Below are 20,862 nucleotides of genomic sequence, written 5' to 3'. Positions count from 1 at the left end.
AAAAAAAAAAGGAAAAATAGAAGGTATCCAACTATTTGCAGCAGAATAGATGGAACTCTAGATTATTACGTTAAGTGAAATAAGCCAGACACAGAAAAACAAATACATATTCTCTTTGATATGGGGAAGTTAAAAGAAAAACTTTCAGGAAAAGTGGTAGGAGTGGAGTGAGAAGAAAGATGGGTAATAGGGACTGAAACACAGCCAGAAAGAAGCAACCAGTTCCAGGGATCCACAGCACAGGGTGCTGACTGTCACTCATATAATGTGCCCTGTGCCGGAGGCAGAGGGGGGCGAAAGGATCCGACAGACTCCGAACATGGGAGCTAAGAAAATGGGAAGGCCAGTGCCTGCTTTGCTTTATTGTACTGTGCCCCATAAAGTGTACAATTATTATGCTAGTAACAAATTTTCAAATAATGACTTTCTTCTTTTACATTCTGAGAGGGAAGCTGGATAGTTGGATAGAGCCTAACCACTTGACCAAGAGCTGTTCCCTAACCATAGCAGAGAGTTCTTTAGTTTTTAAGATTTTTACTTTGAATTTTGAATTATGTGGTACAGTTTGGTATAGGCTTGGATTTCCCCCCAATCTCCCACCCCACAACAGATTTTCCCCATTTTACTACAATGGTATAGTCCTTCATAAGGAATCATAATTCTATCAGTCTCTTATTTAAGTGTACCCTGATATTGTTGGTACAGACAATGTCAGACAGTCCAGCATTCCATTGTCTACACATGTCCAACAGTTTCATTGGGAGTCCATCTTTCATCTGGAAGCAGGGATGCTTGTTCCATTATTCCCCCACATCTGTATATGGTAGACCTCAGCACTCCATCACTATACATTTCCATAATTGAGAAGCCATGAAACAAGGTCAACAACTGGTATGAGTTAGAACAGTCACAACAACAACAAATTACAGCACCATGAAAAAACGTGCCACTGAGTAACCAATACATGAGTGACAAAAAGGAAACACAAAAGTCTCTTGGGAAAAATGATGCCACCCTGTAATCCATGAGCTAGTGATGAATTCGACAAGAGAAAAGAAATTATTTGGAATAAACAAAACTGAAATAAAAAACATCAAAACATATGGGATACAAACAGACAAACAAACAAACAAAAAACAGTATGGATTGGATTATCGAAGTTAAACTTTCCATGCTGGTTTCCTTATATAAGAGAGAACATATGGTATTTGTTCTTTTGTGATTGACTCATTTCACTGAGCGTATAATGGTCTCTAGTTGGGACCACCTAGTTGTAAATAGTATAATTTCATTCTTCCTAATAGCTGAATAATATCCACGGAGTAGATGTACCACAGCTTCTTTAACTACTCTTCTTTGGATGCACATCATGTCTTTGCTATTGTAGATTGTGCTGCTGCAAAATAGGATTACATATCTCCTTCTCATATGCAGATTTCACTTCTATTGGGTATATTCCTAGGAGTGGGATAGCGGGGCCATATGGCAGGTTTATTTGCAATTCTCCAAGCACTCTCCATACTGATTTCCATAGTGGTTGTACTAGCCTGCACTCCCACCAGCAGTGAAGGAGGGTGCCTTTCGGGAGTTGACCTCTTCTAGAAAAATTATCCATCTTATTCATTCACTTTACTTCCATTTTTATTTGTGAGGTAGAGATGGGGTCAGAGTGCTTCAATCTGCTGGTTTACTCCCCAAATGCCCACAGCACTTAGGACCAGCCCAGGGTCATTCCATTAATTATTTAAGCCATCATTTCCTGCCACCCAGGGTACACATTAGGGGAAGGCTAGAATTGAACAGAAACTGGGGCTTGAACCCAGATGCCCTGATAACCTAAGTGGTAGCTTAACTACTGTGCCAAATAGCCACTTGGGGAGCTGATGTCTTGATTACCTCATGTCCTTTCCTGTACTAGGAATGTAAGTAAAGGTTAGGGATTCCATAGGAGAGAGTTCCCTTGTCACTTGTTGGTGTGGTGATCTTATTTAAGATGTCTAGCCTTTGGCCTCAGTTTCCTTTTGGAGATGGTAATTCGTAACTGCTTCCTAAGGTGGCTGTGACGGGCAGAGGAGGAAATACATGCCATGTAATAGCACAGTTCCTGGTAAGCACTTAGCAGACTTTAGACCCTATCATCATCCAATCTGAGACACCTAGATTCTGTGCTAAATATCAGTAATATTTTTTTAAAAAAGGAGATAGTTTTATTCTTTAATTCAATGCTAGAATTCAGATATCCAAAGGAATCCTGTATCCATTGTGACAGACATGTTGGAGGATCAGACACCTCCTCCAGAAACAATCTGGCAGCTTTTAACAATGTGGAAACTTCTCTTTAGGCCTTGAGTTGGGAGCCTGGGTCACAGCCTGCTCTGTCCATTCACCAACTGAAAAACATTTCTGCTTTGATCCTGAGTTGGCTTTTCGGAAACAACCCACAGTCATTGGGGAACAAGTTTGGGTAATAAAGTGACTAGAGTAGCCTTTGTCCCCTAGATTTTTTTTTGGTCAAAAATAAGGCATGATTCTAATGCAATGAAATAAATGTCCTCAGGCAGCTTTGAACTAACTCTGAGAGCACTTGCCAGAGAAATGGTCCAGGGCTGTCGTAACCCAAGTGGAATGAGGACACGGCCTCCTGAGGTTCCCACTTGAAAGGGAAGCACTCATTCAGCTCATTCCAATGAGGGAGTGAAAAGACAACCAATTCAGTTGTTTCATATTGCAACCCTGTGGATGAACACAACCCTAGGAACACAGAGGCAAATGAAGAAGCCAGCTTACCAGGTGGACCTGGGCCAGCTCATCCATGTGCCCCTCTTCTGGGAAGGGCTACAACTAAATGACTGATGATTTTTAGAAATGTTCCAGGAGGTAGTTTAAGTAACCTTTTTTGGGTGATGAAATTCCTTGAGGTTGGAATGATGGATCCTTTAAATCCAGTCTATTCCTTGGCATGCAACACGTGGTTAATGGATAGATTATTTCAGTTGCTTTTTCATCCAACAAATGCTTATTGATTTCTTGTTAGCCACGAAGCTGGGAACACTATGGTAAGTGGGATGGCCCTTGTTTACATTTAGAATGCAGATTAAGGGTAGATGGATATAGACCTACACTCAGCAAGGATTTACTGAGCTCCAGGCAGTGTTTTAGACATCATTACAGAAGTAGTGGTGGAATGACGCCAAGGAACTAGAACTCTGGGTTTCCCTGGATGAAACTGGTTCCACAGAATGAATAGCTTGTGGGATTAGCCTGGACCCTGACCTGACATTCATGATATTTTTTTCTGACAGTGGGTTCCAGGATCCAGGGGGCCAGTTTATGCACCAGCTTGTAGAGATCATCCAAACAGGACAGCGTTCACAAACTGGGGTCTTACAGACATGCTTTATTTGGCCTGAACAGTGTTGGCCCAACTTTTAAAATCCAGGACATTTCACATAAGAATCTGGATTTCTGGCTTCTTTGAAAAAGCTGAGTTCTGGCAACCCTGGACTCATAGCCCCGCATGACAACAGTTGGCCTGGGTTACATGCGCCCTGGAGTTGGCTGGAGTCCTTACTCCTCCCTGTTTTTCTTACAACCAGTTCATTTTCTGTTCCTTGCCTGGCTCCTGGAGGCATCTGTGCTGGCACAGACACAATCTATGTCATAGTTCACTGTGCAGTTTACTGGGGGAAAATTGTTCAGAAGAAATAAAAGTAGATCAGTACACCAACTCCTGGACACAGGTACAACTGGAAGTGGAAAGAGGTCAGAGTATGGATGAAAACAGATGATCCAAAGTTCACAGAGCAGTTGGGGTTGGAATATCGTGCCAATAAACAAGAACATCCAGCATTTGTTGAGCTTTCACAAGGACCCAGTCACAGCACATCCTTTATCTTATTGGACCCTCATAATAACCATTATGAGGGAAATGCTATGCCTGCCTTGTGGATTAAAAAATGGAGCCTTAACAAGTGTGGCCCATTTGCCCAGGCTCACGTGGCTGGTTCAGAGGTGAGTTTCTCTTGGAATCTCTGGTATTCTACCACGGTATTTGGAAATGGGTTCCAGGCCAAATGAGCAGCAGGGATGACAGAAAGATGCGTCATGTGTTTTGGATGATGGACATGCTGGTCTGAGCAGAGAGGTGAGGCTTGAGACGAGGCGTCAAAGAGGAAAGAATTGTGGACAAGGGGCTGCAGCACAAAGGATGCCTGCCTGCCCTGGAGTGGACAGGCTCCGACAGCAGCGTCCTTTTCAGAAGACGATGGAAAGGTCATCAAAGATGACTGAAAAGTACAGGCTCAGGCAAGGGAAGAGCTCAGTGTCTCTGGGATGCTACAGGAACAATAATGCCAGAAATAGCTAACATTAATGTAAATCACTCTGTTCATCACCAACGGATTAAGCATCGATGAATGCCAAAAAAAAAATTATCCCACTCAAATTTCCTAAAGTTCATCTTAATTTCCTGAGAATTCCATTAGGCAGTCTCCTTTTTTTTTTAAAGATTTATTTTTATTATTTTTTCATTGGAAAGGCGGATATACAGAGAGGAGAGACAGAGAGGAAGGTCTTCCGTCCGATGATTCACTCCCCAAGTGAGCGCAACGGGCCGATACTATGCCGATCCGAAGCCAGGAGCCTCTTCCGGGTCTCCCACGCGGGTGCAGGTTCCCAAAGCTTTTGGGCCGTCCTCGACTGCCTTCCCAGGCCACAGGCAGGGAGCTGGAAGGGAAGCGGGGCTGCCGGGATTAGAACCGGCGCCCATATGGGATCCCGGGCGTGCAAGGCGAGGACCTTTAACCACTTGCGCCACCGCGCCGGGCCCTAGGCAGTCTCCTTAAAAATGGTCTGACTTTGGCACTTTCAACCCCGGTTTGGTCCAATGTATACACGTGAACAATTTGGGCAGTTGGGATTTAGTACAACTTTGGAGAGGAGAAAAGGGCCCCTTGGTACTTACCTTTGCTAATGATTTCCTCAGGTTTATCTTGGGCAGAAAAATCCAGGAGCACAACTGACAAACGCACCCTTCAAACTATTTGGAATTCTTACAAGGATCATTTAGAATGACAGTGAACCAATCAGGTCTCTCCAGGTGTGGGTGTGGCAAGATCATTTTAAGCTTTGGAAAGGCTACTCCGTGCCTCTGTGGTTGGTGGCCATGTGGACCAACAAGTCTGATGAATTAGCATCTGTATCAGCATCAGTGAACGAACAAGGCCAGTTAGGAGGTACTATATTATTGCTAACAAGAAATGAGGGGACCAAACTGAAGGATAGGGGGTGGTGCAGCTGGATAAACAAAAAGCAAATTCTCAGGTTCCCAACAGGGCCAGGTGGGTAAGTAGGGTCCCCATCCCCCATGGGGAGAGATGTCACAGGGGAGGCAAGTGGGACTGGAGACACCTACAGCTCCAGAATATGGAGTCAAACAGTGTAGACTTCCAGACAGGCTCCTGGTTTTCCTGGCTTCCGGCACTCCTCAGTTTCTGAAGTCTCGTGTTTCTATTGGCTACAATGAAGCCATGTGTTTCAGTTATTGGCCTTCCCTGTGACTTTGCTCCCTACACCTTGCCAAGTTAGCAAGGTTAGAAAACAAGATCCTGGTTAGACTACATCCCTTTCGGCGGCAGATTGTTTGCACTGGATGGGTGACAGTCATAGTTCACGCAGGCAGAGCTCATTAAACAGTCACCCGTCAGAGGCCACAACCGTGGAAGGAAGTACAGTTCTGCCCACGTTTTTGTTTCTTTCCCCGAAGCATCTGAACTCATGTATCCAGGTGACTTATGACTAGGAAGAATTTTAATGGGCTCCGTGAATGAATCGATCAATGTAATTGGTGTGGCAGGGCACCTTTGATGCCTGATGAGCTTGCTCAGGAGCGGCTTCATGACACCACTCCTCAAACCTCCCCACAGCATCCAGAGGATCCGCATGTGTACTGAACTTGCTAATTGGAACATCCGCTTCCCTGGCCAAGCCATGGCAGGGACGAGAGGCGGTTAATTACGTTGCTTCGTACCTGATGAAATTTGCCCTTTCCCTCCTTTCTTTTAGAGACATCATTAGTCTGACAGGGTGAACGATGCTCCATTATACCTGGATTTTTTTTTTTAATGATCACACACACACACATACATAGATTCCCTACTTGCTCCATTTTCTTATCTTCTGTTTAACAATTTGCTCATGTTTGAATGGAGCCTATCTTATTATGGAGAGATAATGAACTTGGCCTGCTATCTAACACAGGTCATTATCGGAGGTGTGCGTTTTTGAGAAGACTTCCTCACCAGGTTTCAGTGTGGGGACCCCAGGGCACACAGAGGAAGCTTCATATCTGCCCTTCAGGCCAAGTGCAAATGGTTTAGTATACAGTAACCTTCCCTCTGTTCTTGCAAACCTTTGGTTTCTGATATCAATACACTGGATGTCAGTACAAGGTATCCACTTCTCAAATGCTCCCAAGCATGTCTAGAGCAAAAAACTTTTTTTCTCCTGCTTAACCATAAGACAACAGAATTTGTAAAAATTCACTGAATAGAGCAAATTATTACAGAGATTAGAAAAAACACAGCCACCCCCCTCCCAAAATCTACCTCGCTAAGCCAGTAGGATGACAGAGTTGTCTACGCCCTCAATGGTCCCCCTGCTCCGCCACAGAAATCCAGAATCCCAACCTTGGCAGGCAAGCTCCCGCTCTCCAGCTCCTGACTACTTTTCAGGTCTCCCTCACGCCACTCTCCCAGACACAAAACTCTCCCCATCTAACTAGTCCTCAAGCACATCTTGCCCACCCCTCATTCATCTAAATGATGTCTTGATGTCTGCCTTCCCAGTAAGGGGCTGACCCCAGAGCCAGGCTTCACCTTGCAAGGCTCAACTCAGATTTCTCTTCCAAGTGCCCACCCCACCCACCTGTGGGTACTGCTTGGTCCTTTCTTCTCTGCCAAATGTGCTTGTTCATTTGCAACCATGGAGAGGGCTACACCTGTCTGGATACCAGGTACGGGTTTTGTCCCCAGAGGAGGATAGTTTGATAGAGCAGGCATCATCTCTGTGTGTAAGACTCTCAGTATTTCCTGGGAAGGCCCACAGCTCTTCACACATTTGTGCAGCTCTATTTAGCAGAATAGAGCACTGGTGTTGGAATCTGAGACCCCTGAATCAACATCTTGTCTCTGCAATTTAAAGTAGGAGAGTCAGGGCACACTGCTTGAATTCTGACTCACTTTTCCTAATGGTATCCCAACCCAAGGTGGTTACAAGATCCAGACAAGGGTCTGGCCATGGTAGTTGGTGTGTGCGGAATGCTTAATAAAGGGTAAGCATCAGCATTATTACAAAATATTGCAGAATCCTCAGGCAACACTTTATATCTTAGATTGAAGTCCTTTGGAGGAGGGGTCTCGCCAAAGTCCCACTGATGTTAGCATAGATCCTAGCACTGCACCCTGAGCAGCATGCATGGATACTATGGAGGGACAGAGGGGAAGCAAAAGGAAGCCTGGAGGAAGGAGGGGCAGCTTTCAAACAGATCAAGGGACTCGGTTGCTGTTTCTGTATTAAGTTGTGGGTGATTAAAGGAAGAACTTGGTTATTAGCTTATCTGATTCATATTTGCAAATGCTGACTCACCACCAGAGATGTCTGTATTTGATCTAACTACCATTCTACCCATGACGTGGAAGAAGTGGAGGGCCCAGTGGGGAAAAGGAACTGAACAGAGTCACTTGGCTTAAAAAACATAGATTTTGACTAGAAACTCAGTTGTGGTCTCTCTTAGGTGCCCACTGTGTGCCAGGGACAGCCACGGTTTAGTCAGTCACTTGGCATATGTTCATTGAGCACCTACTTGGCACCAAGCACTGTAGACTATGGCCATGAACAAGAAGACATGACAAGAAGTCAACACTTGACCCAGAGGAAGATGACAAAAAAGGAGAGAACATCATCAGACAACAGATGAGTAGAGAGTGGGAGTTGGCTCTCATGGGCTCTGATTAAACTTGAGGTTGAATTTTACAAAAGGCTGATCAACAACCAGTCTACTTCATTACACAATCACATACAATTAAACCTGTGATTTGCTGCTGGGTAGACAAGATGATCAGAGATGTATGTTCAATCAATCCTTGGCTGGTCCAGTGCCCTCCCTGGTTAAGGGTCAGTCTAGGAATCAGGCATTTCCCACTTTGGGTAGAGGGAGACTGTGAACCTCTGTTGAGTTCAGTCACTCATCTAGCTTTCCTACGCCTGAAATATAGGGGATGTAGTCCCGCCCACCCTGTAAGTTTTCATGAGGGTTCCATGTTACCCAGTAAGCCAGGCATCCAAATCCTGTCCCAGTATCTATCCTACAACTGAGTGGATTGGTTGTCCAGAAAATCTTGGGCTCAGCCAGATCCTGGAGTCCTCCTGCTCAGTTGTTATTCCAGTCTAGTGGGAGGAGAGGAGGGGCAGACACTAGGAGTGACCAAGGCACAATGCCACACCTTCTGTGCTGTTGCCAGTGCTTCTGTTGGGTCCTGGGCAAGAGGACGGGTTTCAGGGGTTCCGGGTTCTCATCCGAGAAAGTCATAGAACAGCAAAAGGAAATCTGTGGTTTCATTCTTTGCACAGTGCCAGCCGTGCCAACAGATTCAAGACACACCAGGGAATGTCAGGTTTGCTGGAATGATTGAGGCACCATTTCCCACCCGAAGCTGCCCTCTGAATCTTCCTTTACCAGTTCTTTCGCATGTCTGCTCATCTCCACTTCACCTCGCCGCTATGACCAAGGCCTGCCCTATGCATTCCCCTGGAGGGAGTGTTGCTCCACATCTGTACCAAGAAGCAGAAACAGCCTGCTAGCTGGGCACACTTAAAAAAGGATTGCAAACTTGTCCATCAAATGGATTTTATCATTTCACACATGCAGGTGAGGTGCAAAAAACATATATTTTTTTCCTTGCTTTTTCAGTAGAAACTAGTGTCACAATAAAAAAAATGCATTTTTGGAGACACAGGTGCCCTTTCCCTGCTCATTGGCCTTTCTCCATCTACATGTGAGGACAGTGGGTCAGCCTCCCTTTTTGGAGCCTTGTGTCCTCGCTTGCATTATGAAAGCATATTGTACTACATCTCCACTGAGCGAAGAACCAAGTCCAGAAAAAGGTACAGAGATTCAGGCCTGGGTTGCATGCAGTGGATCTGGTCTAGGAGTTATAACCTGGTCTAAAACACCCATGTTCTCCTTAGGAACAGTGTCTAGCCTGGCTTACTCCCTAAAATATTTGAAAGAAAATCACGAAACTTTACTTCACAACAGTCTACAGCACGGAGAGCTTGAAAACCCGCGAGGCTTCAATTTGCCTGTTTAAAAAGGAAGGAAGGGACCCAGCATGGTGGCCTAGCAGCTAAAGTACTCGCCTTCAACATGCCAGGATCCCACATAGGCGCCGGTTCTAATCCCGGCAGTCCCGCTTCCCATCTAGCTCCCTGCTTGTGACCTGGGAACGCAATCAAGGATGGTCCTGGGATTCTTCACTTGCACAGGAGACCTGGAAGAAGTTCCTGGCTCCTGGCTTCAGATTGGCTCAGCTCCAGCTGTTGTGGTTACTTGGGGAATGAATCATTGGACAGGAGATATTCTTCTTTGTCTCTCCTCCTCTCTGTATATCTGACTTTGCAATAAAAAAAATAAAATCTTTAATAAAAAAAGAAGAAGAAGAAAGGAAGAAGAATGACTTGCAGGAAAGAGACACTTGGAGCATCTATTTTCTTTCTCTTCCTCTAGGTGACAAAAGGGGAAATGCCATGCCTTGGCTGTGCATGAGAAGCTTGGGATGCAGGTGGCAGGGATGTGTGAGGGAGCCCAGTCTGCGGAGGGGACAGGTGCTGGCCACAAGGAGCCGGCATAGCAGAACAGGCTGCTTTCCATTTTGAAATTCTCTGCGTGAATAGAGGTTATTGTGCAACTGGGATTCCAGCAGCACCCGCCATCCCCGGCGAGTTGGGATTTACTAACCCTTGTGACCGAGGATGCTGGAAAGGGTTTGGCAGGAGGCATTTGACAACATTTGCCTGTTTTCTATTGAGAGCTGCCTCCAGATCACGTGGCCCTGATTACTGTAGGCTGCTTGACTGCTGTGTTATTTGTTCTTAGAGCAGGCATGGTGTCTACAGTGATGGGGAGGAGACTGTGGCAAAGAGCAGGATGGAGGAGAAGCAGAAAGGCCTAGAATCAGCCAAGGATCCCAGGGAAGCCCAGGACTACTGGCTGTCACCTCGGCAGGGAGGCCAGTGTCCTCTCCTGGGGCTGAGGGGCTGCCCACTGCCACTGCAAAGAGAAGATACGCTGAAGGACATCCATGCCCCTCAGAGAGCGAGATGCTTATTGCCCAGCTATGCTCCTCCCTACTTTCTTTTTTTAAGTATTTTGAACAGTGAGTAAAAAGACATATAAAATCATACAGCCACCTAAGTGGGCAGTTTTGCAATCACCTTAATATCTTAAGTGTGTGTACCTAGCAATTCTGTTTCTTTTACAATTTGTTTTAATTTTATTTGAAAGGCAAAAAGAGAGAGAGATTTTTCAACTGCTGGTTCACTCCTCAAATGCCTGCAGCAGCTAGGGCTGTGCCAGGATGGAACCAGGAGCCTGGAGCTCAATCCAGATCTGCCTCATCAGGGACAGCCATCCTAGAACTTGGGCCATCACCTGCTGCCTCCCAAGATGTGCATTAGCTGGAAGCAGGACCCGGGACTTGATTTAACCACTATGCCAGCTGTGTGCACCCCGTTCTGACACTAAGATGACGAAGCCCTTCCTTAGGGCACTATTTGAAGAGCTATCCCAGGGACAACCTGTGTGCCAGGGTGGACAAGGCCTCAGGACCCAGATGCTTGGCCTTGACCTCAAATACCTCTGACCATCCATTCTGGCATCAGAGTTCCCTGAGGGGTTGGATAGAGCCCCTGTTGTAACATTCTCCCCCTTCAGTGCCCCTTCTGCCTGCACCAGCCTCCCTTCCTCCCCCAGACAGGGACCCTCCCACACACATCAGCCTAGGTCACCAGGTTCCAGGTCTCTGCTTAGGCTGGGGAGACTGACTTAGAACAGTGGAGCTTTTGGAAAACCTTTTTGCTCCATCTGGAATGTTTCCTCTGCCCTTGGTTTTCCCAGGGTCGTGCTGTCAGTTATGACTTGTCATCCGTTTGTCTGCCCACTGAAACATCACCTCCTCAGAGAAGGCTTCCCTACTGCTGCTCGTGACACAGCCTCTGAGACACTGTCCTAGCAGCCAGCCCAAGCAGGACGCTCACCAATAATTAATACACTCCATGTTTACTCAGCATCTGTTTTCCTAAAATTGTTACTTATTTCTTCCTCCTCATCTGTTCCTATTCTTGATTTGTCTTATCCACTGATGCCTACAACAGGGCTTAACAAATAGCAGGGACTCCACAGAATTGAATTTAGTTAATGACTGAAACTCCATGTGAAACATACAATGGGCATTCGAGGATAATTTGGTGTTCTTTGAACAACTTTGATAACAGTACGACTACCAGTCTGTACAACCACCAGTTTCAAGTTCTCAAACTTGATTGGACCTTGATGGTAGATGGTAGATATGTTATTTGTTTAAAAGAAAAAAAAAAAATCAACTGCCTGACCTTGTGGGTTGGAGGATGAAGAGTCTTCTGGAATGACCTATGCGACCCTTTATTTAGAACAGATTGTACAGAATTCGACACAGCTGAAGGCAAGTAGTCTGTGCTTCTGGTAGGAAGAGAGTAAGCCCTTCTCCAGGCTGTCCTTGAGACCATAAGCCCCCAGCTGGCAACAAACATTGCTGAAGCACTTGATGCATAATAACTCCCTTCAGCCTCACATCTGTGCTCTGAGTTGGACACTCCTGACACCTTCAGGTTCCAGGTGAGCTCCAGGCAGTTTCACTTCAGAGTCTGTACCATCCAGAGCCTTACTGCTGCCAGCAGGTGTCAGAGAAATGCATGGAAAGGAGGCATTTCTCTTCCAGCTCCTTCCACATGCTTTATTTGGAAAAGCATATGTTCACACCACTACAGTGAGTGTATCCAATCTTGTTCGTGCAATTCCAATAATTCCTACTCCCAGTGCTTCCCAGGCATGCTTCAATTAACCTGGCACTATGAGAACTAGTATGGTGATAACGGTCAGGGAAGGGTGCAGGGGGAGAGCTGATCTGGGGAGCTGAATAAACTTTTAAGTAGAGCAAGTAGCAGTACACACACACACACACACACACACACACACACACACACTCTCTCTCTCTCTCTCTCTCTCTCTCTCTCTCTCTCTCTCTCTCTCTCTCTCCTTCCTCCTCTCAACCAACCAACCAATGAGCAAATGATGAGAGCAAGAGAACAGGCTGCAAACCTGAAACAACCTTCGCTCTCCTTGTTGCAAAACAAGCAGCGGCTGAGGCTCCTGTTAGAGGAGATTGAGTTCCTGCCAGCTTTCTCCGCAGGTTGCAGTCCTCTCACCTCGGGATGGATTAGGCCAGGCACGCTAATGTGATTTGCTCATTACGGTCCATCTGCTTCCTTTCCTGATTTCTCTCTCCTCGATTCTTCCTCATTTCTCTTTTCCTTTTCCTCCCTATGCAGGGGCTTGGCAGCCCTAGAGACCAAGCCAGGCTCCTTTATCTGTCCCGTGAGGGCTGTGTGTGTACCCAGCAAGCAAGGGAGTTGCTTCAACTTGATTTCCCTCCCCTATCAAATGGTCACTGTAATCCCAACTTCACAGACCTGAGAGGAGGAGAGGGAACACGCACGCCAGGTGCATGGGGGCTGGCTCGGAATCTTAGTTCCCTTCTCTTTACAACTCAATTCCTTCACTGCTATGGGAATAGTAGTCTTTGACCACCAAGATCCTCTGGCATAGAGAGCTCAGCATAACCCATGTACAAGCTTGTGGAGGAGAATTTGTATGTAGATAATCAAACATGAGTGCAGTCATATTCGCATCCCAAAATATTTGGCTGAGTCCAAGAGTTCCAAGCATTCAAGAGAAAACCGTTCTACTTCATCCTTCTGGTTAATGCTATCAGTGTACAAATAACTGTAAACAGTTGTCATCAATTGTTAATTCCCTAAGGACCCATTGGTAAGGGGACTAGGTCTCTGTTTCTATAATTCACTGCAACACTGTTAGTTGTTATAATAATGATTTCCATTAAAATCAACTCATGACATCCATGTGGAATCCAATCTTTGCCAGATTTTCTTTTGATAATGAGTTACCAAAAAAAGATGTAAAAATTCAAATGTCCAGCTTCATCCTAAGTTGAGCCTTTGGCAGATGCCTACACATTAAACAGATTTCCTGTGGTTACTGGATATCAAGTTATCTTAAAGTGAACTTGTCTCTCCCTGTTTCTAGACACCTTTGTCTTTTAAATAAATAAGTCTTGAAAAAAAAAGATGGGATCTGATGTTATGGTGCCTCAGGTTAAACAGCTACCTGCAATACCATCATCCCATATGGGTGCTAGTTCAAGTCCTGGTTACTCCACTTCCAATTCAGCTGCTTGTTAATGTGTCTGGAAAAGCAGTGGAAGATGGCCCAGGTGCTTGGGCCTCTGTCACCCGTATGGGAGACCCAGAAAGAGCTCCATGGCTCTTGGTTTCAGCCCAGCCCAGCCCTGGCTGTTATAGCCATTTAGGGAGTGAATCAACAGATGGAAGATCTTTCTCTCTATAACTCTGCCTTGCAAATAACTAACAATTTTCTTGTTTGTTTTTACAAAAAAGCTAGGGGTGGGGTGCAGCAGCAGCAGTGGGGTGGCCATAGGAACACACTGAAGTGATATCATAGACTTGAGGTAGAAAGATGTGAACATCCCAGTGAGGGGAAACTTGTGACAAATGGAAACTCACCATTGTAGAGTCGCAGGAGTGGAGTGGGGCTTGGATGCTCTATTATTTTCTTTTTCCTCATCTGTTGAAGGAAACAAAAAGGAGCTACCTTCAGTAAGAAATGTAGAGAAAAAAGTCTCCTCAGCTCCTCCAAGTTTTAAAGGACTCTGTCTTCAGCCACTATGGGAACAGTATGGCAATTCCTCAGAAAACTAAAAATGTGTCTACCACAGGACCTAACTATCCCTCTTCTGGGAGTATTCCAAAGCAAGTGAAACCAGCATCTGAAAGAGCCACCTGCACCCCCAGATTTACAGGAGCTCAACTCACAACAAAGACATGGAATCGACTTGGATGTCCACTAACCAATGACTTAAAAAAAAGGTGGTATATATACAGCATGGAATACTACTTAGCTATAAAAAGAATGGAATCCTGACATTTGCAACAACATGGATGCAATTGGAGATCATCATTGTAAATGTAAGAATCCAGACCCACAGAGACAAATATTACAGGCTTCCTCTTGTAGAAGCGAATGGACTGAACGTTTCTGCTCTGATGGTATCTGGAGGGCCTTCGGAAAGTGGGCAAGTCAGGAAAGAGCCTGTTTGAGTGGGGTTAGCGTACTTGAAAGAACGCCTTCCTGTGCCATGCTCACACAGGAAGCGAGTCCTCGCCAGACCCTGAATCTTCCAGTGTCTTGATCTTGTACCTTCCCAGACTCCAGAAATGTGAAAATAGATTTTTGTTTTTTGTAACTCACCCAGTCTATGTTGTTTCCTTATAGAGTGTTAATGACACACCACGTGCCCTTTATGAGCCCAAAGGAATACAGTGAGTGCAAGGTAGAGGGTGAGAGTTTAGGTTAGCAACACAATAGAGTGGGGCTTAGTATCGCTCCTCCCCCGCCCCTTTTTTGATAAAGGAGCAGAAAGAAAATATTTTAAAGTTTGCAGGTGTGGCGACAAAACCAAGAATATTATGTAGAATTCACAGGACAGGGACCAGCACTGTGGTATAGCAGGTAAAGCCAACACCCACAACATTGGCATCCCATATATGGGTACAGGTTCATGTCCTGGCTACTCCACTTCAGATCCAGCAACCTGCTAATGAATGACCTGGAAAAAGCAACACAAGGTGGCCCAAGTACTTGGGCCCCAGCACTCACATGGAAGACCCAAGTGAAGCTCCTATAACTTTTCTAATACATTCCTATTAATGAAAATACTAAATTCCTTTGGTGGAGATATATAACAATTTCATTAAGTGTAATTCAATAAATATTCATTGGTATTTATTAATACATTAATACTTATTAAATAGATTACAACAGTCATCTGTAAGAGTGATTCTTAGCATAGAGTTTTCTGGGGACAGTATTGAGCCAGATTTGCTTCATGAATATCTGGCTGATTAACCTCTTCTCTAAAACAATCTGAACAACAGATTAACCTTTATATACCTTATAGGAATAATACATAATTCTATCATGGATTAACTGAGAAATATCTAATTCCAATTTACAGTGAAAATTAGTCATAAAAATTAATCACAGTAAAAAAATTAAATATATGAATTTTTATCCAAGGTGACTGTTAAAACAATCTCAAAACAAAATTAACCAATGTCAAAACCTATAATCAGTAAAATTTAATATGAACAAATGACAAAGATCAATGAACTCAGTCTATAGTATACATTTTATATGGAAAAAAACTGGAACCCATGAAAACAGTCTAAGTAAAACGAAAATGGAATACAAATATATATATAATATATATAATATACAATATATTATATATATAATATATAATATATATAATATAGAAAGTTTCTTAGAGTAAATCGGCTCAGTATAGTTGAATCCAGAAAATATGATCTCGATGAAAAGATATCAATATTTGTATAATTTTGACAAAAATGTCTATTAATGAGGCTGATGTTTAGCATAGTAAGTTAAGCTTCTGTCCATGGTGCCAGCATTCCATTCGGGTTCGTGTTCAAGTCTGGCTGCTCCCTTTCCCACCCAGCTTCCTGCTAATGGCCTAGGAAAACAGCAGAGGATGGCTTGTGTCCTTGGGCACTTCCACCCACAGGGGAGACCTGACAGAAGCTCCAAACTCCTGGCTTCTTTGGATTGGTCCAGCTTTGGCCATTGCAGCCATTTGGGAGTAAACCAGTGAGAGAGAGACCATCTTTTCATCTCCTTCTGCCTCTCCTCTCTCTATAACTCTGCCTTTCACACAAAGATAAATCTTTAACTTAAAAAGGTTATTAGTTATCACAGTGGTAAGTACTACAGTTGTTCATTCAATATTCATACTGGTTTCATTCTTTCTTATTAGCAAAATAAGTTGAGAGGAGATCATGTGTTCTGCAAGAGTGAGTCCCCTCTCAAATCCTAGAGAGGTGAATGAATGTTGCTTCATTTCAACCAGTTATGATAATTATTCTTATGTCATCTAGCCACTGATTGGATTAGATGGGCATGTGACATGAGGCAGGCCTATCACACTTAAAAACTTTAAGCCCTTCCCCGATACAGTGTCCCTTTCTCCTATAATACACCTATAAAGATACTGTGAGGGAAGAAAACGTCCTCCATTAATAAGGCCTCTCTGCATGGGGTGTTTTCTTCCCCACCACCAAAAGCATTGAGCTGATACAAGCCCAACCTTACGTTTCCCTGGCTTGCACTGACAATGTGACTAATACATGTGCTCCCACTGAAATGTTTTGGGTTTTTTTTCTGCTTCTTTCATGAATTTTGGTTTAAACTTATTTATCCAATTCAGGCAGATGAACAGAGCCCTTACCATCTGATGAACTCGTCAAATGCACAAGACAGCTGGGGTTGGGTTAACCGGAAGCCAGGCAGAAGGCAGGAACTCGACCCAGATCTCGACTGTGAGTCACAGGGACACACATGCATGAACCATCACTCGCTGCCTGCCAGCCTGTGCATGAGTAAGACGCTGAGATGCAGGCATTGTGACAGCAGATGTGGCTGTCCCAAGCAGCACCTTTACACTTCCCACCCTTTGCTTCTTATATTTCAGTATTTCATCAACTTGGAAAAGATGCTAAGACCTGGCTTCTGATATTAACATAAAAATGGACTGACCCTGGATGAACAAATTGCTCTACTTCCTGGAGCTCCATTTGTCCTCTTTTATAAGCAAGTCATCTTATTCAAGATACTTCAAAAATTCACGCAAAATGTTTTCCATGAACTTATTCATTTTCAAATTTTTATTTCTTTATTTGAAAGAGAGTGAGAGTGAGATTTTTCATCTACTGGTTCACTCCCCAGATGATAGCAAGCATCAAGGCTGAGCCGGGACACACCAGCTTCATCTGGGTCTCCCATGTGAGCGGAGGGGCCCAAACACTTGGGCTGTCCTCTGCTGCTTTTTCTAGGCCATTAGCAGGGAGCTGGATTGGAAGTGGAGACATGAACCAGCACCCATATGGGAAGCTGGCACTTAGGTGGCAGCCTTACTTGCTATATCACAATGCCAGCTCTTTCATGAACTTTTTATAGACCTCTCATGGGGCTATTCTAAATATCATATTAATTAACAAATATGTATTGGATATCTAATGTGTGCCAGTAAGACACTGCAGATAAAGAAAGTCAACTCTTGGGGTCCAGCAGCATGGCCTAGCAGCTTAAGTCCTCGCCTTGAACGCGCCGGGATCCCATATGGGTGCCGGTTCTAATCCCGGCAGCTCCACTTCCCATCCAGCTCCCTACTTGTGGCCTGGGAAAGCAGTCGAGGATGGCCCAAAGCTTTGGGACCCTGCACCCGTGTGGGAGACCTGGAGGAAGTTCCTGTCTCCTGGCTCCGGATCGGCACAGCACCAGCCATTGCGGTCACTTGGGGAGTCAATCATCGGACGGAAGTTCTTCCTCTCTGTCTCTCCTCCTCTCTGCATATCTGACTTTGTAATAAAAATAAATAAATCTTAAAAAAAAAAAAAAAGAAAGGGCCCGGCGCAGTGGCGCAAGTGGTTAAAGGTCCTCGCCTAGCACGCCCGGGATCCCATATGGGTGCCGGTTCTAATCCCGGCAGCCCCGCTTCCCTTCCAGCTCCCTGCCTGTGGCCCGGGAAAGCAGTCGAGGACGGCCCAAAGCTTTGGGACCCTGCACCCACGTGGGAGACCTGGAAGAGTCTCCTGGCTTCGGATTGGCATAGCATCGGCCGTTGTGCTCACTTGGGGAGTGAATCATCGGACGGAAGATCTTCCTCTCTGTCTCTCCTCTCTGTATATCCGCCTTTCCAATAAAAAAAATAATAAAAATAAATCTTAAAAAAAAAAAAAAGAAAGTCAACTCTTGCCCTTGAACTTGGTTGGAGAAAAAAAGACCAACTGTGGAGAGAATGTCCCTGTTGAGTAGAAGTAGCAAAAACCTGTGTTACAGGTAAGCAAAGGAGTGTCCCAACCTAGGTTGTATGGGAAAGCAGATCTAGGAGGGAAGGCTTCCTGAAAGAAGTGGTAAGTGAACCAAGTTTCCGAGTGAGCCAGTGGGATGTGAACCAACTGGCAGCAAAGAGGACCAGAGGTCAGAGGGAAGGTAGAAGTTGGGAGTTAGGGCAGAAGTGAGGAACAGACACAAGGACCTGAAAGTTCATGTCACTTTCCCAGGAGCAAGGAGCCTGCAGCACAGGTCCTTGAGGGGTTTGGTGGAACAGAGTGAGAGGAGCTGGAGAGGTGCTATTTAATCCCCAGGCCATCCTGTTTTAAGATGGCTTCTTGTTTTACCTCCATCTCTGAGGATGCGAATCACAAGCATGAGCCTCTGGCAGAGGCCTTCAGAGCCTTCCTTTCGGCAGAGATCTCCTGTGACAGCAGTGACCTTCTCCTGTGACAGGGCTTCCTCCAGAGAAGATAAGCACAGCACCAGGCCCCCACACACCAGGGAATATCACATGCCACATGGGAGGTGGCCTTGGTCATTGCACTATTTGTAAAAGCAACATATGCTTTAAAAAAAATGAAAAAATGCACAAAAAATCCAAATCTGGAAATCCAAGCACCCATTTGGGCAGAGGGAACTCCTGTTTACTTCTCTCACTTGCCTCCAGCCACTTTCTGCCACTCTGTCATACACCAGACTTCTGAAACACGACATCCTGGCTGACCAGCTGCCACCGCTTCATTGTTCCAAGGAAGGACACAGGAAGACAGTGAAAGAGAAGGCCTTCAAAAGGGGCAAGGCCCCCATGCTGGTGCCCATCACAGCCTCTCCCACTTTGCCAGTACTTGCTTCTTCTATGTCAGCTTTTCCTCTCAGTGAATCTTCATTCTGGCTCATTTCTAACACCAACAAATGGGAAGAGAACTGCTGGGTGATTTTGAGTTGGGATCTCAGCTTTGCCTCTAACTCTGGGTGGGAATTTGACTTTTTTTTTCTAAATTTATTTATTTATTATTGGAAAGGTAGATTTACAGAGAGAAGGAGAGACAGAAAGAAAGATTTCCCATCCACTGGTTCACTCCACAAATGGCCACAATAGCCAGAACTGAGCTGATCCATAGCCACGAGCCAGGCACTTCTTTCTGATATCTCATGTGGGTGCAGCATCCCCGACTTTGGGACATCCTCTATTGCTTTCCCAGGGCACAAGTAGGAAGCTGGATGGGAAGCGGAGCAGCCAGAACACAAACCATATGGGATCCTGGCACTTGTAAGGGCAAGATTAGCCAATTGAGCTACTGCACCAGGCTCTTGAGCGATGTTTTGTTTCCTCCAAAACCTGAGGACCCTTACCTTATAACATGTAAAAAGGTAATTGTAACTTCTGTCATGAGATTGTTTTTGAAGGTTAACTATAATCATCTCTGTGTAAGTTTTGTGAGTTGAGTATTTATGCCAGGTGCTGCATATCAAACACACTTATTTTAGCCCTTCCAGGAGTGCTGGGGAGAATTCAGAATCCAGGAAGCCAAGCTTTGGCAAGGCTAGATGTTTTGCAGCCATGCAGTTGAGGGAGCAAAGACAGGATGTTATTTAGTGCTCAGTAATGCAGTATCTACCGACAGCATTTAGATGACAGTTGGCTTACCCTGAAACCAACATAGATCATCACTCAGAAAACAGGTGCCTTCTCTTCTCAGGCTCCCTTGTTTGACCAACTAGTGACTTTGAACCCAGGTCTGAAAATATAGCAGAGGCAAAGGTAGAGCACACCCCATCCTGAATCTCTTATTACTCTTGAAGTGCCAGCTATTTGCTCACTCATCAAGTATCTATTGAGCATCTACATCCCAAGCCCCAAGCTAGGTGCTAAAAATCGGTGAAAAAACAAATGCCATCTCTCTGCTGTCTTAGGCTCAGAATCCAAGTCTTAGCAAATCAAGTGTAAGTCCCAGGCAAGTGCTGAAGAGGTAGCAGATGCCGCGATATTACCAGATGCAGCCTGTGAGTGTGACGTTGGGATCTAAGGGAGGAGCAGGCGCCATCTGGGCATGGAGGGCATCAGAGTCCCCACTGGTGGAGACATCAGGAACTGGCACTGCCAAATGTGCCTCCCACCAAACAAGATGCAGTCTGGGAAGCACAGCAGGGTGCAAGGGGTGGCCCCCCACTGATGCTAACCCTGCTGGTCCTGCCAATGGCACATGGCAGATGTTTGTTTGTTTCTGAAACATCTCCCTGCCACCTCAGGGCCCTCAGTTCAGTTCCCTATGAGGGCATCTCTGCCTCATCTCTCCCCAGTATTTATCTCCCAACAGAAACTCTGGGCCAAACCTTCAGGCTTGGATCTTGGCTCTGTAGTTTTCTAGCTGGGTAAATTTGGTTTCCCCACCTGTAATTTAGGGCTGGCAGTTGCAAACACTTAGGGCCACAGTAGCAATTAAAGGAACTGGTCTTGGTGTGAGGACCCTGTAAGGGGTTCCAGTGAGTGCCATAGTCCTTAGTCCTTCAGAGGCACCGAACACCTAGGTCTGCTACCT

General features: G+C 45.2%; 1 protein-coding gene across 1 annotated transcript in view; it reads right to left on the bottom strand.

Moving 5' to 3' along the window:
• Positions 1-20,862, bottom strand: part of RFX4 (regulatory factor X4) — a 151,561-nt gene that overhangs the window by 90,460 nt on the left and 40,239 nt on the right. The window contains exon 3 of the mRNA XM_040990981.1: positions 13,915-13,975. Coding sequence (XP_040846915.1) covers positions 13,915-13,975 — 61 coding nt within the window. The remainder of the gene's footprint in view (positions 1-13,914; positions 13,976-20,862) is intronic.

The sequence above is a fragment of the Ochotona curzoniae genome, unplaced genomic scaffold, assembly GCF_017591425.1.
Source record: "Ochotona curzoniae isolate NIBS_2020 unplaced genomic scaffold, NIBS_Ocur_1.0 contig_1014, whole genome shotgun sequence".
NCBI lineage: Eukaryota > Metazoa > Chordata > Mammalia > Lagomorpha > Ochotonidae > Ochotona > Ochotona curzoniae.
The sequence above is the reverse complement of the archived record's forward strand: the minus strand, read 5'-3'. Positions and strand labels throughout refer to the sequence as shown.